Source organism: Asterias amurensis, chromosome 4, assembly GCF_032118995.1.
Source record: "Asterias amurensis chromosome 4, ASM3211899v1".
Classification (NCBI taxonomy): Eukaryota; Metazoa; Echinodermata; class Asteroidea; order Forcipulatida; family Asteriidae; genus Asterias; species Asterias amurensis.
The window spans coordinates 18,640,356-18,659,382 of record NC_092651.1 but is presented as its reverse complement, the minus strand read 5'-3'; the positions used below and the strand labels follow the sequence as shown (position 1 = coordinate 18,659,382).

The 19,027-nt window shown below is 36.7% G+C and overlaps 2 protein-coding genes and 1 non-coding gene across 10 annotated transcripts in view; all 3 read right to left on the bottom strand.

The window, feature by feature from the left end:
* Positions 1 to 876: 876 nt before the first annotated feature.
* On the bottom strand, positions 877 to 15,728 carry LOC139935682 (solute carrier family 25 member 3-like). 3 transcript variants are annotated; one of them, XM_071930211.1, is made up of 5 exons: positions 15,512 to 15,728; positions 12,850 to 13,019; positions 3,914 to 4,037; positions 3,312 to 3,462; positions 877 to 2,255 (listed from the first exon to the last, which is right to left on the bottom strand). In XM_071930211.1, the coding sequence occupies exons 3-5, from the start codon at positions 3,926 to 3,928 to the stop codon at positions 2,101 to 2,103; spliced, it is 321 nt and encodes a 106-aa protein (XP_071786312.1). In that variant the 5' UTR covers positions 3,929 to 4,037; positions 12,850 to 13,019; positions 15,512 to 15,728; the 3' UTR covers positions 877 to 2,100. The 3 variants fall into 3 exon arrangements, with proteins under 3 accessions (XP_071786312.1, XP_071786313.1, XP_071786311.1); XM_071930212.1 differs by lacking the exon at positions 12,850 to 13,019; XM_071930210.1 differs by lacking the exons at positions 12,850 to 13,019; positions 15,512 to 15,728 and adding an exon at positions 5,248 to 5,419.
* LOC139936771 (small nucleolar RNA SNORA53) lies at positions 2,758 to 2,942 on the bottom strand. Its single transcript, XR_011786025.1, has one exon. It is a non-coding gene; the product is annotated as a small nucleolar RNA SNORA53 (small nucleolar RNA).
* Positions 15,729 to 16,388: 660 nt separating the features above from the next.
* The window catches only part of LOC139935681 (cadherin EGF LAG seven-pass G-type receptor 2-like), a 62,745-nt gene continuing 60,106 nt past the window's right edge, over positions 16,389 to 19,027 (bottom strand). For all 6 annotated transcript variants that reach the window (XM_071930204.1, XM_071930207.1, XM_071930206.1 and 3 more), the window contains one exon: positions 16,389 to 18,835. In XM_071930204.1, coding sequence (XP_071786305.1) covers positions 18,724 to 18,835 — 112 coding nt within the window. In that variant the 3' untranslated portion in view covers positions 16,389 to 18,723. The remainder of the gene's footprint in view (positions 18,836 to 19,027) is intronic.

Here is a 19,027-nt window from a genome sequence, read left to right as displayed (position 1 = left end):
CCCATCGGAGAATACCCAAGCGTTACAACCAGGTCCTAGTGGTTAGTCCACTATTATGTAACAACTCCCCAAACCTGCTGCTACAAATGTACCTGATAAAGAGGTCTGAAGCAGTGATTGCATCTTTTAAACATGAAAATATAAACCAGGTCCCAGTGGTTAGTCCACTCTTATGTCACAACTCCCCAAACCTGCTGCTACAAATGTATCTGATAAAGAGGTCTGAAGCAGTGATTGCATCTTTTAAATATGAAAATATAAACCAGGTCCCAGTGGTTAGTCCACTCTTATGTCACAACTCCCCAAACCTGCTGCTACAAATGTATCTGATAAAGAGGTCTGAAGCAGTGATTGCATCTTTTAAACATGAAAATATAAACAACCAGGTCCCAGTGTTTAGTCCACTCTTATGTCACAACTCCCCAAACCTGCTGCTGAGGTCTGAAGCAGTGCTTGCATCTTTTAAACATGAAAATGTTGCGTGGGGGATCATCGCGAACTGTGCCGGAATGTTCCGAGAGCACACGAAAAGTTCCGTACCGCTGTTAAGATTAGTTTTTATTGCCTTCCCTCACATATGGCAGTTATGGGGAAACTTTTGTTGCTTAATTATTCCTCTTTTAGTATACATGTGAGAAATTGCCGCTCTCAAAAACCTTGTTACTTTAGAAAGAGCCGTCTCTCACAATGATTTATACTATCAACAGCCAAGTAAGTTTTATATTGACAATTAATTTTTAACTTAGTAATTACAAGCGTCCAGTGCGTTTAGGCACTGAATTACAACAGGCCAGGACAGGGTCATTGGGAGTAAAACCATGTTAATACAAACTCAAATCCGACAAGAAACACCTTATTTTGATAACCGATGTCATAAGTTTCGTTTATTATTTTGCTCTGCTGCAAAACACATGATAATGTCAGTTCATTGATTCACACTTCTTATGAAATATATGTTGAATGAATGGCTAGAACCTTCACACAGTCATATTGTGCAATTTAATGTCTATCATAAATATTACATTAAAATCTCAATCAATGACAACACTGCTATTAACATTCTTAAAAAATACTATTTTGTACATCCATTCATTTCACAGACATTTTCCAATTGTCATCACTGCTATACTAAATTCATGTTCATGTTATTTATATTGTGACTAATGGATCACCCTCTGACTGCAAATTGATAATGAAAATCTGTTTATTGTTCAACTCCAAGTTTTGATTTCTACATAAGAGCTAATAATTAAAGTTAGTTGGACACCTTTGGTTATTGTCAAAGATCAGTATTCTCACTTAGTGTATCCCAAGAGAGATATGCATAAAATAAAAAAACCTGTGAACATTTAAAAGAGAATAATGAAAGAAAGAAAAACACTCATGCAGAAATTTGTTTGCTTTCATCATTGACATTAATCGACCTTTCTGGTAACTTCATTGTCTACTTCTCCTAACCCTTAAGCACATATGATGTTTCTGGTTTAGTGGAGCAAAAGGTTTCTGAGTGCCCAACCTGTGTTTCCAATGTTTCAAAATCATACCTTTAAAATGTTGTTAGAATGAATTCAACACAAAAGGTATGTTGAGCTGTTATAACATCAATAAATAATTTCAAAGGTTCAGAAGAACACACCTTCCCTCTTGACAATATCTCATAAAGACAGCACGGCAACTTAGTTGACAAAAATAAAGGAAGGATTTGAGTTTTGTTTTCTCACTCAAAGGATCACGATGAAAAAATATTCCTGTGGGACTTAGGGTCCAGTCTATACGGTCAATGTCAAATCATTTTTCAAATGTGTGTCTGAATTAACAACAGAGAATGGAAAAGGTGTCTTTATTGATCACAATTGTCAATTTGTTTTCATCATGGGTGAGATAAACTGAAAACCAACATATTGTTTTTAAATAACTAGTCTTCAAGTCTTAAATTTTTATTTTAAATGATGTGTTCATGAGAAGTTCAGTTTTAAAAACCCACAAACCAAAACAAAATATCAACAACGATGGTAATTGTTGTCTTTGTTTTTTTTTCCTAGTTAAATATATGTGTAATAAATTTGATTTATTATTATCTAACTGGGTTTATGTGGATTTCTAAATTGACCTATTTGGCAGCCAACTTCTGCTTGAGGCTCTCTGGCATCTCTGGTGGTGGTGGGCGGGGCAGACGGAAGTACACTTTATTATAACCGAGTCATAGATGAACCATTGTACAGCAGTAAGGGTACCAACCAAACCCTTCCACAAACCTATAAGGACAAGAAAAGAGATCAAGCAGAGACTGGATGAATTGAATTATGAATATCTGGATTATTAATACAAGTCTGGATACTAACCGAGACAATACATGTCAGGATTTTCAAATGAATGAATAGTAAAAGGCCCAGTGCCGCAATAAACCTTTTTGAGATATGGTGGCCACTATAGGAGTGCACTGTGTGGTTTGGGTGTATACAGACAGATTTACACAAACCATACAGTGCTTATAGTAGTGTGTCCACCATATCTCAAAATGGCTTATGAAACCCCTTGCTATATTTTATTTATTAAACCATGAAACAAACTGACAGAATAAGTACTCCCTCCCACTAAATGTCAATGTAAAAACACAAATTGAAAAAAACTAATGTCCCCATCACAAGCATGACACCATGCGTACAAAGTTGACCAAATGCCTTGACACCTTCACTTGAATCTAACATCAACAAAGAACATGTTGATGCAGATGGGTGGTGAACGTTGAGCCATAAAGAGGTCATCACAATATGTACTATTTTGCTCATAGCGGAGGTATTCTACTCTTACACACCAATGACTCAAGCACTCCCATGGAACACAACATTAATAGTGTTGCTGAATGGCTCTACAGAAAGTCAGCCATTACATGATAACTAAACTGTAATACCATCCCAAGAGCGGATCTAAGGAAGTGTGTGAGGTACATTCATGCAATAAAAACCAAGGTCCACAACCCTGTCATACTTTGTAGAAAGTACCTAATACTAAGAGTAAAATGCATCTTGCACCACCCTTCCCTCCCCTCCTTAGACTCTAACACGATACATGTTCACGAGGCGAGTAAGAACAAAGTCTGGTACAGGATTGCGGACTCTGTGCAATACACAGCAAATAGCTAGTGAAAATAAAAACATGCAGGCGACTCAAACTTGTGGTTGATTTGTCCAACCCTGTGTGCATTAGGACTATTCTCTGCACAATTTTATATAAGTTAAGAGTTGACAGCTAGTACAACAAGTGTTAATGAAAATTTCAGGATATCGAAAAAAGAAAAAAAAATCACTTACCAATGTAACCGACTAAGAAGGTGACCACAAGCTGTTCTGATTTGGAGCAGTCGGAGCGTGGCTTTGGGACTACATTTTTGTACAAGAACTCTACATGTCTCTCAAAGCAAGCAAACTTCATCATTGTGTGTGGGATTTGCCTTAATAGAATCTATGGGAGAAAGGTTTAGAAATATTCTTTAAACTCGCATCGAAGTTTTGAAACAAATCATACACACCAAACAGTAAACTGTTACAGAACTAAACAAAACAAATCAAGTTTTCTTGCCTATGGGTCTGGAATGGTATGGCCATTGCCAATTTCATGAAGCACAAAAACCTGCTAAGCACAAGAAAAGAAGGCTAAGCAAATACACGTTACCAGCCAACATTCCATGATGTTCTGGTGGTGCCACTGGTTCAACCCATAACTATTGCTTAGCAAAGAAACTGGTTCAACAATTTTCTGCTAAAAAGCTTGATGAGATTTGGCCCTTGTCCAATATAAAAAAAACTATTATAAAATTCTAAATGAGCTATCCTCTAATACCTTCCATGGCCCAAAGCTTTGGTTTAACCTCCCTTAATGTGTCTGTGAATCCTGGCATTGTTTGAATGCGCACCTTGACTGCTTCCATCGGTGACAGTGCAATGTCAGCAAAGAACTCTGCACTTGCGGAGGCTGTTAGGTACAACGATGTTCCATAGACAAGTATGTTCCTCACCCAATAAGTTGATGTAAAGCGTCTGTCATGAGAAGAAACAAAAAGTTAAATCTAGTTTACCTTTAATCATTTTGATAACACACTTAACACATTTTGTCAGTGTGGGATAGGTAAACCAGCAAAAGTTTGAGATTTATTGAGCATTTTGTAAGTTTGGGTTTTTGGGCCAAAATTATAAAAAAATCTGTGATGCCGGCATCACAAAATTTTCAGATTTCGGGTCAACAAATTTTGGGTGATTTTATGGTTTCAAATGATACAGAAAGTACTACTGAACACATTAAATCAGTGTGGGATGGGTAATTGAGCAAAAGTTTGAGATTTATTGAGCATTTTGGAAGTTTGGGTTTTTGGGCTAAAATTTAAAAAATCTGTGATGCCAGCATCACAAAATTTTCAGATTTCGGGTCAACAAATTTTGGGTGCTTTTATGGTTTCAAATGATCAGAAAGGACTACTGAACACTTTTTATCAGTGTGGGATGGGTAATCGAGCAAAAGTTTGAGATTTATTGAGCATTTTGTAAGTTTGGGTTTTTGGGCCAAAATTTTAAAAATCTGTGATGCCGGCATCACAAAATTTTCAGATTTCGGGTCAACAAATTTTGGGTGATTTTATGGTTTCAAATGATACAGAAAGAACTACTGAACACATTTTATCAGTGAGGGATGGGTAATCAAGCAAAAGTTTGAGATTTATTGAGCATTTTGTATGTTTGGGTTTTTGGGCGAAAATTATAAAAAATCTGTGATGCCGGCATCACAAAGTTTTCAGATTTCGGGTCAACAAATTTTTGGTGATTTTACGGTTTCAAATGACACAGAAAGGACTACTGAGCACATTTTGTCAGAGTGGGATAGGTAAACGAGCAAATGTTTGAGATTTATTGAGCATTTTGTAAGTTTGGGTTTTTGGGCCAAAATTAAAAAAATCTGTGAGGTCGAAATTAAGCATATTTTCATTTAAGGGAACAAAATTCCTCCACCTCGCCCAACACCTCAAGAAGGTGCACAAGATACTTGATGCCAAGAAAAGGATGTATGAGCTGGGGAGGGTCAGACAAAAGTAAGTAACTTCATGGTATCACTGTACTTCCAAGCAAAGTACAGACAGAAGTATATTGATTCTCATCATTTTAACAGCCTCTACGATCTTTTATTTTGGATGATGACAGAAGAGGACACAAACATTTAATTAAACCGCACAACACAACACTTATTAATTGTACCTACATGTACACAATAATAACAATGTGACTGGAATGGACAACCAAAAGCAAATAGTCATCTCACAGCCAATCATCTAGAGACCACCCTCATCATCAGTGTACATGTACATCCTCTAAAAATCACAAGAGGGAATATGGAGGTTAGAGGTTAGAGTGTATGGTACATACCAAGTAGAAGCATTCCACATATTTAATTGTTTCCAAATACACAGACAAAGACCGAGCCTTGTTTGATTGTATCCAGTTCAAATAACCTACCAGTAATAATAAACAGTAAACTTAATAAATTTTGTATTTAAAGAGAGCCAATAACCAAACCCAAAAGAAGCAAGAAGAAGATTTACGAGAGAAAGTTGGCGGACTGTCCAGTCCCTGGCTGCTACGGCAAAGGACTAAAGCGGGTGGACATCCACCTTTGGTATAAACACAAAATGGATGTGAGTATTCATATAATAGTGGATTGATTTGAGCTTGATACAAGAATATATTGCTTGAGCTATGACAATATTGGACGAGCCCAAGACGAGTCCAATATTGTCATAGCTCAAGCAATTTATTCTTGTATCACACGAAAACTAAGCCATATAATATTATTATTATTATCAATATCAGGCTGACTAGCGAAATTATAAAATTTGACTTATCTCAGTAAATGTTCCAATCATGTCACATTGGCCGCCATCATCGCTGAAGTCGAACAATGGAAATGACACACGTGTACGTGCTGCGCACAATAATCCAACAATATTGTTTCACTAAACAGTCAAGGTTCCCAGAAGACAGAGCAATACGAAAACAATATTGACTGTCATCCGGGTACTTGCAGTAGAGATATTAAATTCGCTGATTTACTGTACCACTCTGAAGCCTCATATAGATAATAGTAGACATTACTGAGTATTAAACATTACTGACAACTTTTAATTACAAACGGAATGTTCAATAGCCATCAAAATGAACTGTAACATTTGGCAAGGGAACAGGGCTGCAAGGGAATACTTCTGATTATTGGATTGTGTGCACACTGGTATCATTCAACAATTATAAAAACTTCAAAACCATTCCTCAAAATATGTTCTTATCAATGTCATATAACGTTGGGACATGCAGCTTAAAGGAACACGTTGCCTTGGATCGGACGAGTTGGTCAAATCAAAAGCGTTTGTAACCGTTTTTTATATAATCCATATGGTTGGAAAGATGTTTTAAAAGTAGAATACAATGACCCACACAAGTTTTCCTTGAAATTGCGTGGTTTTCCTTTTACTGTACAAACTAACACGATTGGCCATTTATGGGAGTCTAAAATTTGACTCCCATAAATGGCTGACCATGTTAGTCGATGAGGTAAAGGGAAACTGCGATTTCAAGGCATGTTTGTGTGAATCATTGTATTCTTCTTTAACAACATCTTTCTACTCACATGCATCTTATAACAAATGGTTACAAACGCATTTCAAGACCAACTCGACCAATCCTAGGCAACGTATTCCTTTAAGGCTGGAAGTGAAATGCTCCAAGCCGCTTGATTATGTTAAATGTGCATTTAGACATCTGGAAAGATGCCTGCATTTGATTGTTCCTCTTCTTGCCATTCAATCTCCTGATGGATAAATTTGTGTTTCTCAGATGAACTTAAATATTTCTTCTCAAGTTTCCAACTTTGTGTCTTTATGTGCAGTCAAAGGAATTCAGGTACACGCACAATGCACTATAACTCCTTCTACAGCACAAGTCTTGCTGTGAAATGTTTGATAAGTTAAATGTCCATTTACATGTTCACGAAAGTAGATGCATTTTTTATCTCTTTCCCTGCTATTCAATTTCTAGATGGCAGCTTTTGTGTTTTTCAGATGTTTCCAACTTAGTGTCCATTGCACTCGTAGGAATTCAGGTACACATATAATGTACCATAACTCCTTCTACTGCACAAGTCTCATTTAGTCTTGCTGAAATGTTCCAAATAGTTTGATGAGTTCAACATCTATTTACATATCCACAAAAGTGACTGCTTTGTTTAATATCATTCCTACTCAATCGGCTAGATTCTGCTTTTGTGTTTCTCAGACGTTTTTAACTTTTTGTCTTTTTATGCACCCGAAGGAATTCAGGTACACGTACAATGCACCATAACTCCTTCTACTGCACAAGTCCCATTTAGTCTTGCTGAAATGTTCCAAATAGTTTGATGAGTCCAACATCTATTTACATATCCACGAAAGTGACTGCTTTGTTTAATATCATTCCTACTCAATCGGCTAGATTCTGCTTTTGTGTTTCTCAGATGTTTTTAACTTTTTGTCTTTTTATGCACTCAGAGGAATTCAGGTACACGTACAATGCACCATAACTCCTTCTACTGCACAAGTCCCATTTAGTCTTGCTGAAATGTTCCAAATAGTTTGATGAGTTCAACATCTCTTTACATATCCACGAAAGTGACTGCTTTGTTTAATATCATTCCTACTCAATCGGCTAGATCCTACTTTTGTGTTTCTCAGATGTTTTTAACTTTTTGTCTTTTTATGTACTTGGAGGAATTCAGGTACAGGTACACTGCACCATAACTCCTTCTACTGCACAAGTCCCATTTAGTCTTGCTGTTAAATGTTCCAAGTAGTTTGAGGAGTTCCGTGTCTATTTACATATCCACGAAAGTGACTGCATCATTCTATCATTCATCTTGCTACTTGCTACTCAATCTCTTGATCCTACTTTTGTGTTTCTCAGATGTTTTTAACTTGGTGTCTTTTTATGCACTCGGAGGAATTCAGGCACACGTACAATGCACCATAACTCCTGCTTCTACAGCAATAATCCATCTAGAGCTCCACATTGATTTTTCCTTGCTCTTTTTTTAATTATATATCTGATGGTATATTTATTTCTAAATGAGATGAGATTTCCGAATTTCATAGCTTCCAGGGAGTATTTCCTTCAACAAATATTATCCACAGATGATCCATCTAGATCACCACATTTAACTTTTCTTACACATATTTAAGTTGTCAGTGAGATGAGATTTCTAAATTTCTAGCTCCAATGGAGTATTTTTTGAAGCGATTCTTAATCTACAGACAATCCCTCTAGGCTCCACATTGAATTGTCGTAAAACATTTTTTTGAATAGGGCTTGTGGAATATTAAGTTCTCAGTGATGAGATAAGAATACAAAATTCTTTAGGAGTCCAACATAGATGAATTGTTCCAGAGTATCTACTGCATAATAGTTTTTGTACTTAATAACATCACTGCTTTTAATGGAGACTTGAGAAGATGAACTCGCAAGGACTTTAAACCCTGTACTTCATATATTAGTGATAATAAAGGTGAGGTTTGTGACAGCACCAAGTGAATATCTTTTTACAGTTGTGTTGGTTCTGAAAAAACAGAACCATCCCTACTTAAAAAAGATTCCAGGCCTGATTATTCATGGAGGCAACGAAGGCGATTGCCTCCATGCAACTGGTCATTGCCTTGGTACCCAATGAAATGCTCCTGTAGAAATTTACAAAATCCTCATACAGGGAGCCCTTTACCAAGGAGAAAATGCCTTGGTGCCCCCGCCCTTTCAAAAACGAAGCATACAGGGCTGAGATTAACCCACAGTGATACCACAAACCTCACATAACTATCAAAGCTGACATCTGCCCAGAAACATATCACCAATCAGGTTACGGTTTTTGACAAGGCAAACTCAACTCCCCCTGCCTTATACCTCAAAAATACAGTGAAGCCTCCACACCATCCTTTACAGAAAGCTGGGGCATATTATGCAAGAAGGCTTGCACTATGGCGTGTCAAACGTTGCAATATTCGGTATGTAAAATGTATGTGCGATGTTTCTCATATATATACGATGACTGTCACACATGTGCGATATTCGTTTTTTTGTATGCAATGCACTAATTTGTAATATATGTGCGATAATTTGCAATATAAGGGTTGATAATTTTATAATAAATATTATATGCGAACATGCGATTATTGTTTAATATATGCGCTACTTTATATACATTTGAATTTTTTTAAATATATATTATATGCAATCATTTGTATCGATGTTTTGTGATATACATGTACATATGCGATAGTATGATATTATGTGCAATGGCAATGTTCGATCTTATGTGCAAAACTGGAACTGTGGGATATAGTATGGCTTCCTGTCCACTTGATCCCTGTATCCATAATGTTTAAGATAGGGCCAGACTATACTGTGGACGTATAGTATGGTTCCTATGTAGGCGAGGACAACAAAATGCAGATGATAACATAGTGACTAAAAGGTCAAGTTGTTGTCCCATTGGTCCATTTCAAAGTTACAAAAAAAAAATATTATTTTGTACACAAGCACCCATTACAAGTAATCACACTAGCACCCATTGTATGTCAATAATTGCACAACAAGTAATCATCAACAGTTTATCATGGCTACTCATATCAGGTAGTGAGGATAATCATTGATAACATTTACAACTATAATTGATTAGAAATAAAATTACGAAAAATAGACTTCGAAAGTTCAATTTCAATGTATGTTAAAATATGTTATCATATTTTTAATCCATGCAACAGTATGTACCTAAAAGCAATCTTGAATCCTCAATTTTGATGTGTTGACCCATAGCAACAAGTGATAGTCCAGCGCCGGGTTTCTTGTAAAACTAAGACATATCATGTGCCGCGCTCTAAACCAATCAAAGGGCAGAATATTTGTAAGGGATGTGATGTTATACAAATATTGACTGCTTCGAGTGCTATGGTTAAAACTACTACTCCCGAGGTGATCCCGGCACGTTCAATTTTCCCGAGGCGCAGCCGAAGGAAAATAGAATGCGCCGGGATCACCGAGGGAGTCGTATGAGTTAAAGCAGTCAATATTTGTTTTGTAACACCCCAACAAATTATTGATCATCCTCGTACACATAACGTTCGTACGCGCATAAAGACGTCTAGGTACTGCACGCCATGGGATAGTAAAAATGGGATAGTTCATTTTGCCGTGGGATAGTCCCGCGCCGCGACGACGCGCTGGGTCTAATAAAACTAAGACACATCATGTGACGCGCTCTAAACCAATCAAAAGGCAGAATATTCGTAAGGGGTGTCATAATAAACCATATTGCACCCTGAGTATTGGGCAAATCTAACTACACACAATTGCACTATTTTAAAATGAGCGTCAAGTTTGCTTGAAGATAAATTTGTCAAAAGTGTGTACCATACATGTATGTTGTCACGAACACGCTACCAGACTAGATCTGATGATTTTCAAATTTCATAAATAAGTTTTTGACGGGTCACTGTAGCAACAAACAACAGCACCCCTCCCCCTTCCCTGGGGAAGCAAATAACCAATTGCAGAAGGACCCGTAATTTATTTCATAGAGAACTGTTTTCTTTGTTTTCTGTAGGCATATTCAATTTTGAACAGCATGAGTAATGGGGGTACAGCAGAAAGAGAAGTTAGAGAGTGGAATGCTGATGATGAGGTCCATGTAAATGAAGAGGAGGGTGCCGACCAAGACCAAGAGGAAGATGTCATTGAGGATAGAGATGATGGTAGCGATGACGAGGATGGAGATGATGGTGACGTCGATGAGGGTGACACATGCTGTTACAGCTCAAGACGCCACTAGATCAAGAACTTATATGCTAGCCACTGGAGAGAAAGGAGAAACGGGGGTTCACACCCGTAACCAGTGCAAGGAGGCCAAAGAATAGTGAAGTCATGGAGAATAGAAATGGTGCAACGGTGGAGTCTCTCAATGACCGCAAATTATTTTAAACCACTCATAGACCCACCGCCAGGAAAGGAAAATCAAACTTTTGGTTGAAGTGGTTGATGGTAAAAAGACGGCAATGCTCGTACAACCAGGCGACAACTTGAACAACACTAATATAAGTCAGTATGAAGGTCTCTGTAGAAACAATCACTTCACACAAACAAAGGAGTCCAAGCTGTGTTGGTACCAAAGACAGAAGTATGATTATCAGAGACTAAAAGGATGATGGGGAGAGGCATCATTCACGTAGTGTGGCAAAGGAGCATGAAGATGATGATGGTGACACATGCTGTTACAGCTCAAGACGCCACGAGATCAAGAACTTGATCGCGCCGGGATCACCGAGGGAGTCGTATGAGTTAAAGCAGTCAATATTTGTTTTGTAACACCCCAACAAATTATTTATCATCCTCATACACATAACGGTGACACATGCTGTTACAGCTCAAGACGCCACGAGATCAAGAACTTATATGCTAGCCAACGGAGAGAAAGGAGAAACGGGGGTTCACACCCGTAACCAGTGCAAGGAGGCCAAAGAATGGTGAAGTCATGGAGAATAGAAATGGTGCAACGCTGGAGTCTCTCAATGACCGCGGATTATTTTAAACCACTCACGGACCCACCGCCAGGAAAGGAAAATCAAACTTTTGGTTGAAGTGGTTGATAATAAAAAGACGGCAATGCTCGTACAACCAGGCGACAACTTGAACAACACTAATATAAGTCAGTATGAAGGTCTCTGTAGAAACAATCACGTCACACAAACAAAGGAGTCCAAGCTGTGTTGGTACCAAAGACAGAAGTATGATTATCAGAGACTAAAAGGATGGGTGTTTGCACTCTGGGCCCAGTATGAATCAGGCTACCTAACGACTTCAGCCCTCCTGTCAGCGTGTAGCCATCTCAACGACCCAGCCATCTAAACGGTCATTGTGTACCACAAACAAAACAGCTCTTCTCAGAGCCGCACGTATTCAAAAAGAGATGAAATACAATTTGTCGATCTAGTTAAATTTTACATTTAAGTTCATTATTTAAACAGAAAGGAAACACTTTTGGATTAGTTAATTTAAACAAGAAAAATACTGAATCATTGCACCCAACTAAACAAAGTTTCTAATATCAAATTAACAAATCATAATACCGACGGAAAGCATGTGAACTAAAAATATGAAACAATATACAAAATATACCAAGAAACACCCAAACACTTCACAAGGATATTCCACAAATATTTTTATACAATAACAGTAATAATGATTTTTTTTTTAACAATACAATCATATATATCCCACGATATTAGTGATACAACAAAGCAGAAAATAAGTATTCCATCTTATTCCATCTCTACCTATTATTCGTAAACATCGCCAGGAGATGGGGGCTCACAAACTTCCAGCAGAGCGGCACCCTCTACTTGCTGATTGAAATGAATGGCTGATCCGCACGAATGTTTCATTATTAAATTATGATATTTTAAACTTCACCTTGACATGGACTTTCACATTTTAGACATTAATAAAATAACAATTCATGATGTATTGAGTTATAAACTTTTATAATTTTACTGAAGGTACGAAGTGACTCGACTGGCGGTACGAAGTGACTCATCTGATGGTCACTTCGTACCCCGCCCACGGTATTACAGTATGAAGTGTCCTGAAGGTACGAAGTGTCCAGGGTATGAAGTGGCGAAGGTACGAATTGTCCGACATCCAATCTTGTGGGACTTCGAGTTTCAAAGAGTGTTTATGTCAAGCAAAATACTTCAAGTTTGAGTTCAGCAACCCCAAGGTTATAAAATGGCAAACTTACCTCTGGTAGCAACTTTTGTCTTGAGGTCAAAGGTGCTGTGCTGACACTTTCTCTTCTGCATAAAATTGATTACCTTTTTATCAGCCAGTGGTCCGATGGCTCTCTTGGTAGACTTCACTGGTTACCATTAAAGGGTCCTGTCATCAGGAGGAATTCATTCAATCAAAATCCTTGAAAGAGAGAAGAAGATTTGTGTTTAAATCCCACCTGACACAAACACAACCGTGTTCTTATTGGTGATCGATCTTGCCTCGCCATTTTTGCCCAGCAAGCCTTGCTGTTGGAATTGGTTCATGAAAATGCGCTGAGTCTATTTACTTTAAGGTGTGAATAAAAGGAAGTGGACACTATCGGTAATTACTGAAAATGATTATGAGCTTAAAACCTCACTTGGTAAAGAGTAATGGGGAAAGGTTGATTGTATAAAACATTGTGAGAAAACGAAACAGGTCAACTCGTACCCAAGTCAACTCGTACCCAAGTCAACTCGTACCCAAAATATTATACCCAAGTTAACTCGTACCCAAGTCAACTCGTACCCAAGTCAACTCGTACCCAAGTCAACTCGTACCCAGGTCAACTCGTACCCAAGTCAACTTGTACCGTTTAACGTACGCCGATACGGAGAATTCGTGCGCTGTGATTTTATAAGCGACGGGAAATAAAATTTATGTTCTACTTACTTTTATTAAAAATACTACCTTCTCACGAATTTTGTTTTTAATAATGCTAGATGTTCATCTCTCTTCTGCCCTTTTTTTTCTCGAGGGGGGGGGGGATGATTTCTTTAAGATGTTTTACAGTAGTATTCTTCCAATGTTTTAAACAGGCAGGCTGTAATTTCGTTTTTAATAATGTTTGGTGCTTATAAAGACATAATGAGACGTAAAAAGGGTTAACTTTTTTTTTATGTTCTTCTCTTTTTTGCGCAAAAACAAACTCACCAATATAAAAACATACAATGTATAATACGCAAACGTTCCGTGTTTTTCTTGTTAAAGGGTTCCCATTAGAAAATTTCATGATAAAATTCATTCAATTCATTCATCTGCGTATGTTCTGATTATCTTTTTACATGTATCTGCAACATGAAGAAAAGAAATCATAACAACAATGAATAAATAAATGTACGATTTACATAACAAAAAATAAATAAACCACAATATTTATCATACGAGTTGAAACTCCAAAATTTTGTAACAATTTATTTGGGTACGAGTTGTCTTGGGTACGAGTTGACTTGGGTACAAGTTGACTTGGGTACGAGTTGACTTGGGTACGAGATGACTTGGGTACGAGTTGACTTGGGTACGAGTTGACTTAGGCGAGTTGACTTGGGTACGAGTTGACTTGGGTACGAGATGACCCGAATTCTGAGAAAAGGCTCCCTCTGAAGTAATTTTCCACGAATTTGATCTTAAGACCTCAGTTATAGAATTTAAGGTCTCTAAATCAAGCATCCGAAAATGCACGACTTCGTGTGACAAGGGTTTAACCGTTTTTCCTCTCATTGATATCTCGCAACTTCGACAACCGATTGAGCTCAAATTTTTACAAGTTTGTTATTTTATGCATTGTTGAGATACAGCAAGTGAGAAAACTGGTCTTTGACAATTACCAAAGGTGTCCAGTGTCTTTAAGGTTTTAATTAGGCCTGTAGCCACAAATTACTCAAAAGGAATATAACAAAATGGAAACAAAGTCCTACATTGGTTAAAAAATCAATTACATTCCCCCTTTAGAAAGTGGTAGCCATGCCAGATGCGAACATTAAGTTAAACAAATATTTATAAATACTACTTATAAATAGTTCTCATCAAAGCCTATTGAGAAATCTGTATCCAGCCAGCCACCACTTTTGCGCTCTGTTTTATCAAAAAGGAATATCTCATTTATTAAGATACTAGTTTATTTCAAAGCCAATGAAAAAGTGGTGGTTTGAACACAATTGTTGATAATTTCAGAGCAAGTACAAAAAGTAGGGTTTAAGCCAGGTGGGGTAATCTGAATCTGAAACCCCCCCCCTTAATCACTAAGTAAATCGTAATTAATTACTCGTTCTTCTTCTTCATTCACACCCTTGTTCTTTGTGATTAAATACTCTTGTGGTCAAGCCCCTTATGCCTCCCTATGCTCTTATTCAGGAAAAGTTTCCGTATGGCGCCACCACTTTTTCATTCGATATGAAATAGTATACTAATAATATAGTATCTAATTTACCTCAATGAGATATCCCTTTTTCTTTTTTGTAAAAATGAGTGAAAAGGTGGTGGCGCCATACGAAAAGTTATCCGGGAAAAACTCAGTTAAAACGGAAACCTCCACAGAGCAGTGAGGTAGGGACTGGAAAACCAAATCGAGTAAGACTCCAGCCAGCCCGGGCTCAAACTAAAACAGGGGGCCAGAACAACTTCCGTATTCCGCCACCAATGTGTAACTTTTAGTTATTACCCTTTTCAAAGTTTATGTTAGGATTGTTCAGTTCTGCCTCTTTCTGAATGTTAATGAAACCCTTGTTGCAGATAAGAATAAAATTTAGTGTATTTTGTTTAAACGGATAATTTTTGGTGGCGTTGAGCGGAAAATTTGACCTCGCGGCCACTTGTTGAATCATGAATGTAGTAGAAGTACAAAAAGAGTTCCAAACAAATTGGAGACTTACCTCCTTTTCAACACTTTTCGTCGAGCTCCCGGCAGTAAAACCTCAGTCCCGTGAAGTATGACATAATGTGGATTCTTACAAACTACTCCAGGGGTTTTACTACTCGACGACAAACCCAAGCATTAGCTCGAAATGTGCAGGGAACCCGAACCGAATTCAGCATTCCGCCATTAATGCCCTGTTTTAGTGCGGTGAATGTACTGCTGCCTGTACACATGCAGCGGCATCATTACGTGCCATGTCTTGACTTACAGGCACTGGACACTATTGGTAAAAGACCAGTCTTCGCACTTGGTGTATCTCAATATATGCATAAAATAACAAAACCTGTGAAAATTTAAGCTCAATTGGTGGTCGAAGTTGCGAGATAACTACGAACGAAAAAAACACTCTTGTTACACGAAGTTGTGTGCTTTCAGATGCTTGATTTCGAGACCTCAAATTCCGAACTTGAGGTCTCGAAATCAAATTCGTGGAAAATTACTTCTTTCTCAAAAACAACGTCACTTCAGGGGGAGCTGTTTCTCACAAAGTGTTATACTACCAACCTCTCCCCATTACTCGTTACCAATTGAGGTTTTACGCTGATAATTATTTTGAGTAACTACCAATAGTGTGTGCAAGTCAGGAGAAATTACCAATAGTAATCATCAGTGTCTTTTTAGGTTTTAAGATACATCTGAAATACGACTTCAACAATGGCTCTATTATGAACTTTGTGATGAGATTCCGGATTAAATCAAACACCATTTTGTTGTTGAATCCTTAGCAATAACTACAACATTTCAAGCAAACATTGAGAGAATTTCTTTTCCACCATGACCATATTGATACAGTTATAAGTAAATGTGCAAATCTATCTTTAATCTGTAAATATGTTTACTATTGTGCCTATACATTTTAACATGTTTCTTGTAATTTCTTGATTTCTATGACTTATTAAATAACAAATTTTACAAATTACACTGAGTTTATAGGTACTTTATAATATCAAGTTATATATAGGAATGGACGGATGTTGAAAGGGAAGTAGCATAAAGCTTTTTCTTTCTTATTTAATAATAATAATAATAATAAGGTACTACAATGACCACAAAGATTTCAAGTAAACTTTGCTGCCCAATGTTTCATGTGCATAAAGAGATCAAATGGTGCTTGCCTAAATTTCTTAAGTCTGCTAAGTGTAGAAAAAGAAAAAAAGAAAAAAATGCTTGACCAAAAAGGGTTACCAGGCAAAAACACAATTTATGTATCTTTAAGCCTGGATGTGGCCTGGATGTGATACCAGGTTGGTTCAGTGGTTTCTTTCCCTCTGTAGACCGCGGTTCGAGTCCCACCCTGTACTAAAGCCTTGCACATGGATGTGTTTTCAGTCCCTATTGATTGAGTGGGTTTTCCCCATTTAGGGGTGTTCATCCCACACCTAAACCTGAACATTTCTTCTCACTTCCTACACATCCTGTTATTGGCGCTAATTGCTCTGTTGGGTGTGTTATAAATAAATTAAAGTAGGACAAACAGATAATGGGTTTAATAAAGTATCACCATAAATATCCATAGACTATTCTACCATATTGCAATTTAAGAAGTAAATATTTCTGTTAAAATTTACGTCTCGCAAAACCAGCTACATTTCAACTAAAACTGCAAAACTACATCTTAACATATTTTTTCAAGGCACTTTTTAGTAACTGCCAACAACACTCGATTATATAGAAACAAATACAGCATTTGGATTCACTTCTAATCAATGTGCTAGGTTTTTTTAAAGCTCAATATTTAAGGCAATAGACTGTGCAAGTGTTGTGAGTATTTGGACTTCCTAGGACCAAGTTGGTCCCAAACATATTGAGTTTTAGATGTGCACAATTCTGTTTCTTCAAATACTTTTAAGTAATAAATAAAGCTTATAAACAAATTTAAAAAATGTATATCATACTATTGGGCAAGTAAAGTTTATCCATAGAAACATATGTTTAATTTAACGAATACAAAAATAAAATAAAAATGAGAACAAGATTTGACCGCTGTTTTATAGTCGCTTGAGAAAAATTAAGAATTTTGCTCAAGTGACATTAAAAAACCCAGAAGTTTTTATTTTAATTGTTTTCTTGTTTCTGATGTGAGTGAGACTTGCACAATCTAAATAAATAGGAATGTCTGACAGCTTAGTGAAATCATTTGCAGTTATATTTTGTTTCAAGAACAATACAGCATCACTTTAATATTGAGGCTTTTCAGAACTAAACATTCATGTAAAAGAGATTTTACCACAAACTTATTTTGCTTTCACATGGCGAGCCTATCTGTCTTTAATTCTACAGCATGACTTACTTATTTCCAGTAAAGCCGCATGATAATTATAATGTTTTATCTTTTAAAGTAAAATTTCTAAGTCAAACTTTGAAGACAAATGCATCTGGCAATATTTTCCATTGTCATATTATATATCTTGTGTACTGCTTTTTTTACTCATCTTGTTTTCCATTTTTTACAATATTATTTAAATAAGGTATTTTACACACAAAATAGTTCTTTAAATTTACACTTTCAATATAAACTATATCTTTTTTGTACAATTTTCTAAACATTGTCACCACATACTGCTAACACTTTAAATCATTTAAGCAATTAAAAATGTAACCCAAAAAATAAATAATGCATAAACCTTCTGTACACTCTACAGCAGGCATGCGGTGGAACCCAAAACTGAAGAAGAAAAAAAATATGCAACAACTTTAACATTTCAATCACATATTGCTTTTAACCTTCAAACAAAGACAACCAGAGTGTCCATATTGAAATGCGGAGACGTAGAAAGGCCACTGGCTTCTCTATTCAGAGTGAAAATGAAGAAGAATTAAAAACAGCCAACTTTGATTTCAGTGTAACAAAAACATTTCAAGTCTTTAAAAAGTAATTAAAAAAAATAATGAGAACATTTAATAGAAAAGAAGGAGTCATCTTTTATTTAACCATAAAAGAAACAAAACTCAATTTGAGAACTCTCCTTCAGTTTCAAAATAAAACACTAACCATCATGAACACGCTCGTTCAAAACAGTAAAAAAATTAATAAAATGAAATAAATAGAAAGCACAATAAACAGTTTAAAAAAAATTATAACTTCAACATCTTGCAGACTTTTCGTTCAGCTCTCACAGAACCAGCACTTCGTCTGATTAGCCCGACGTTTAGGTGACCTTTGAACTCTTATGCAATGTTACTCCCGTCCATCTTGATGTTGATATCCTTTGATAGGATGGTTGTCATGGCAACCTTAGCGCCCTCTACTAACCCTTTCTCTTCATCATTCACCTTCTCGCTGAAAGAAATTACAAGATAAATCAGACCGATGATGAAAGGAAATGGAAAAGTAAATTCATTCAATTTATCAATTTTTAATATTTCCAAGAAAGATCTTAAAGACTGCTCCAAGGTGAAAATTTGTGGTTCACTCATTTTCCATTCGACAGAAGGTGGGAGATAAACAATTGTGCACCAAAAAATGGTGCGA

Excerpts from the sequence above, each read along its gene's own strand:
- LOC139935682 (XM_071930211.1), bottom strand. Across the intron at positions 2,256-3,311 it reads CTTCTTAGTCGGTTACATTG|GTTTGTGGAAGGGTTTGGTT; the intron begins GTAAGTGATTTT and ends TTGTCCTTATAG.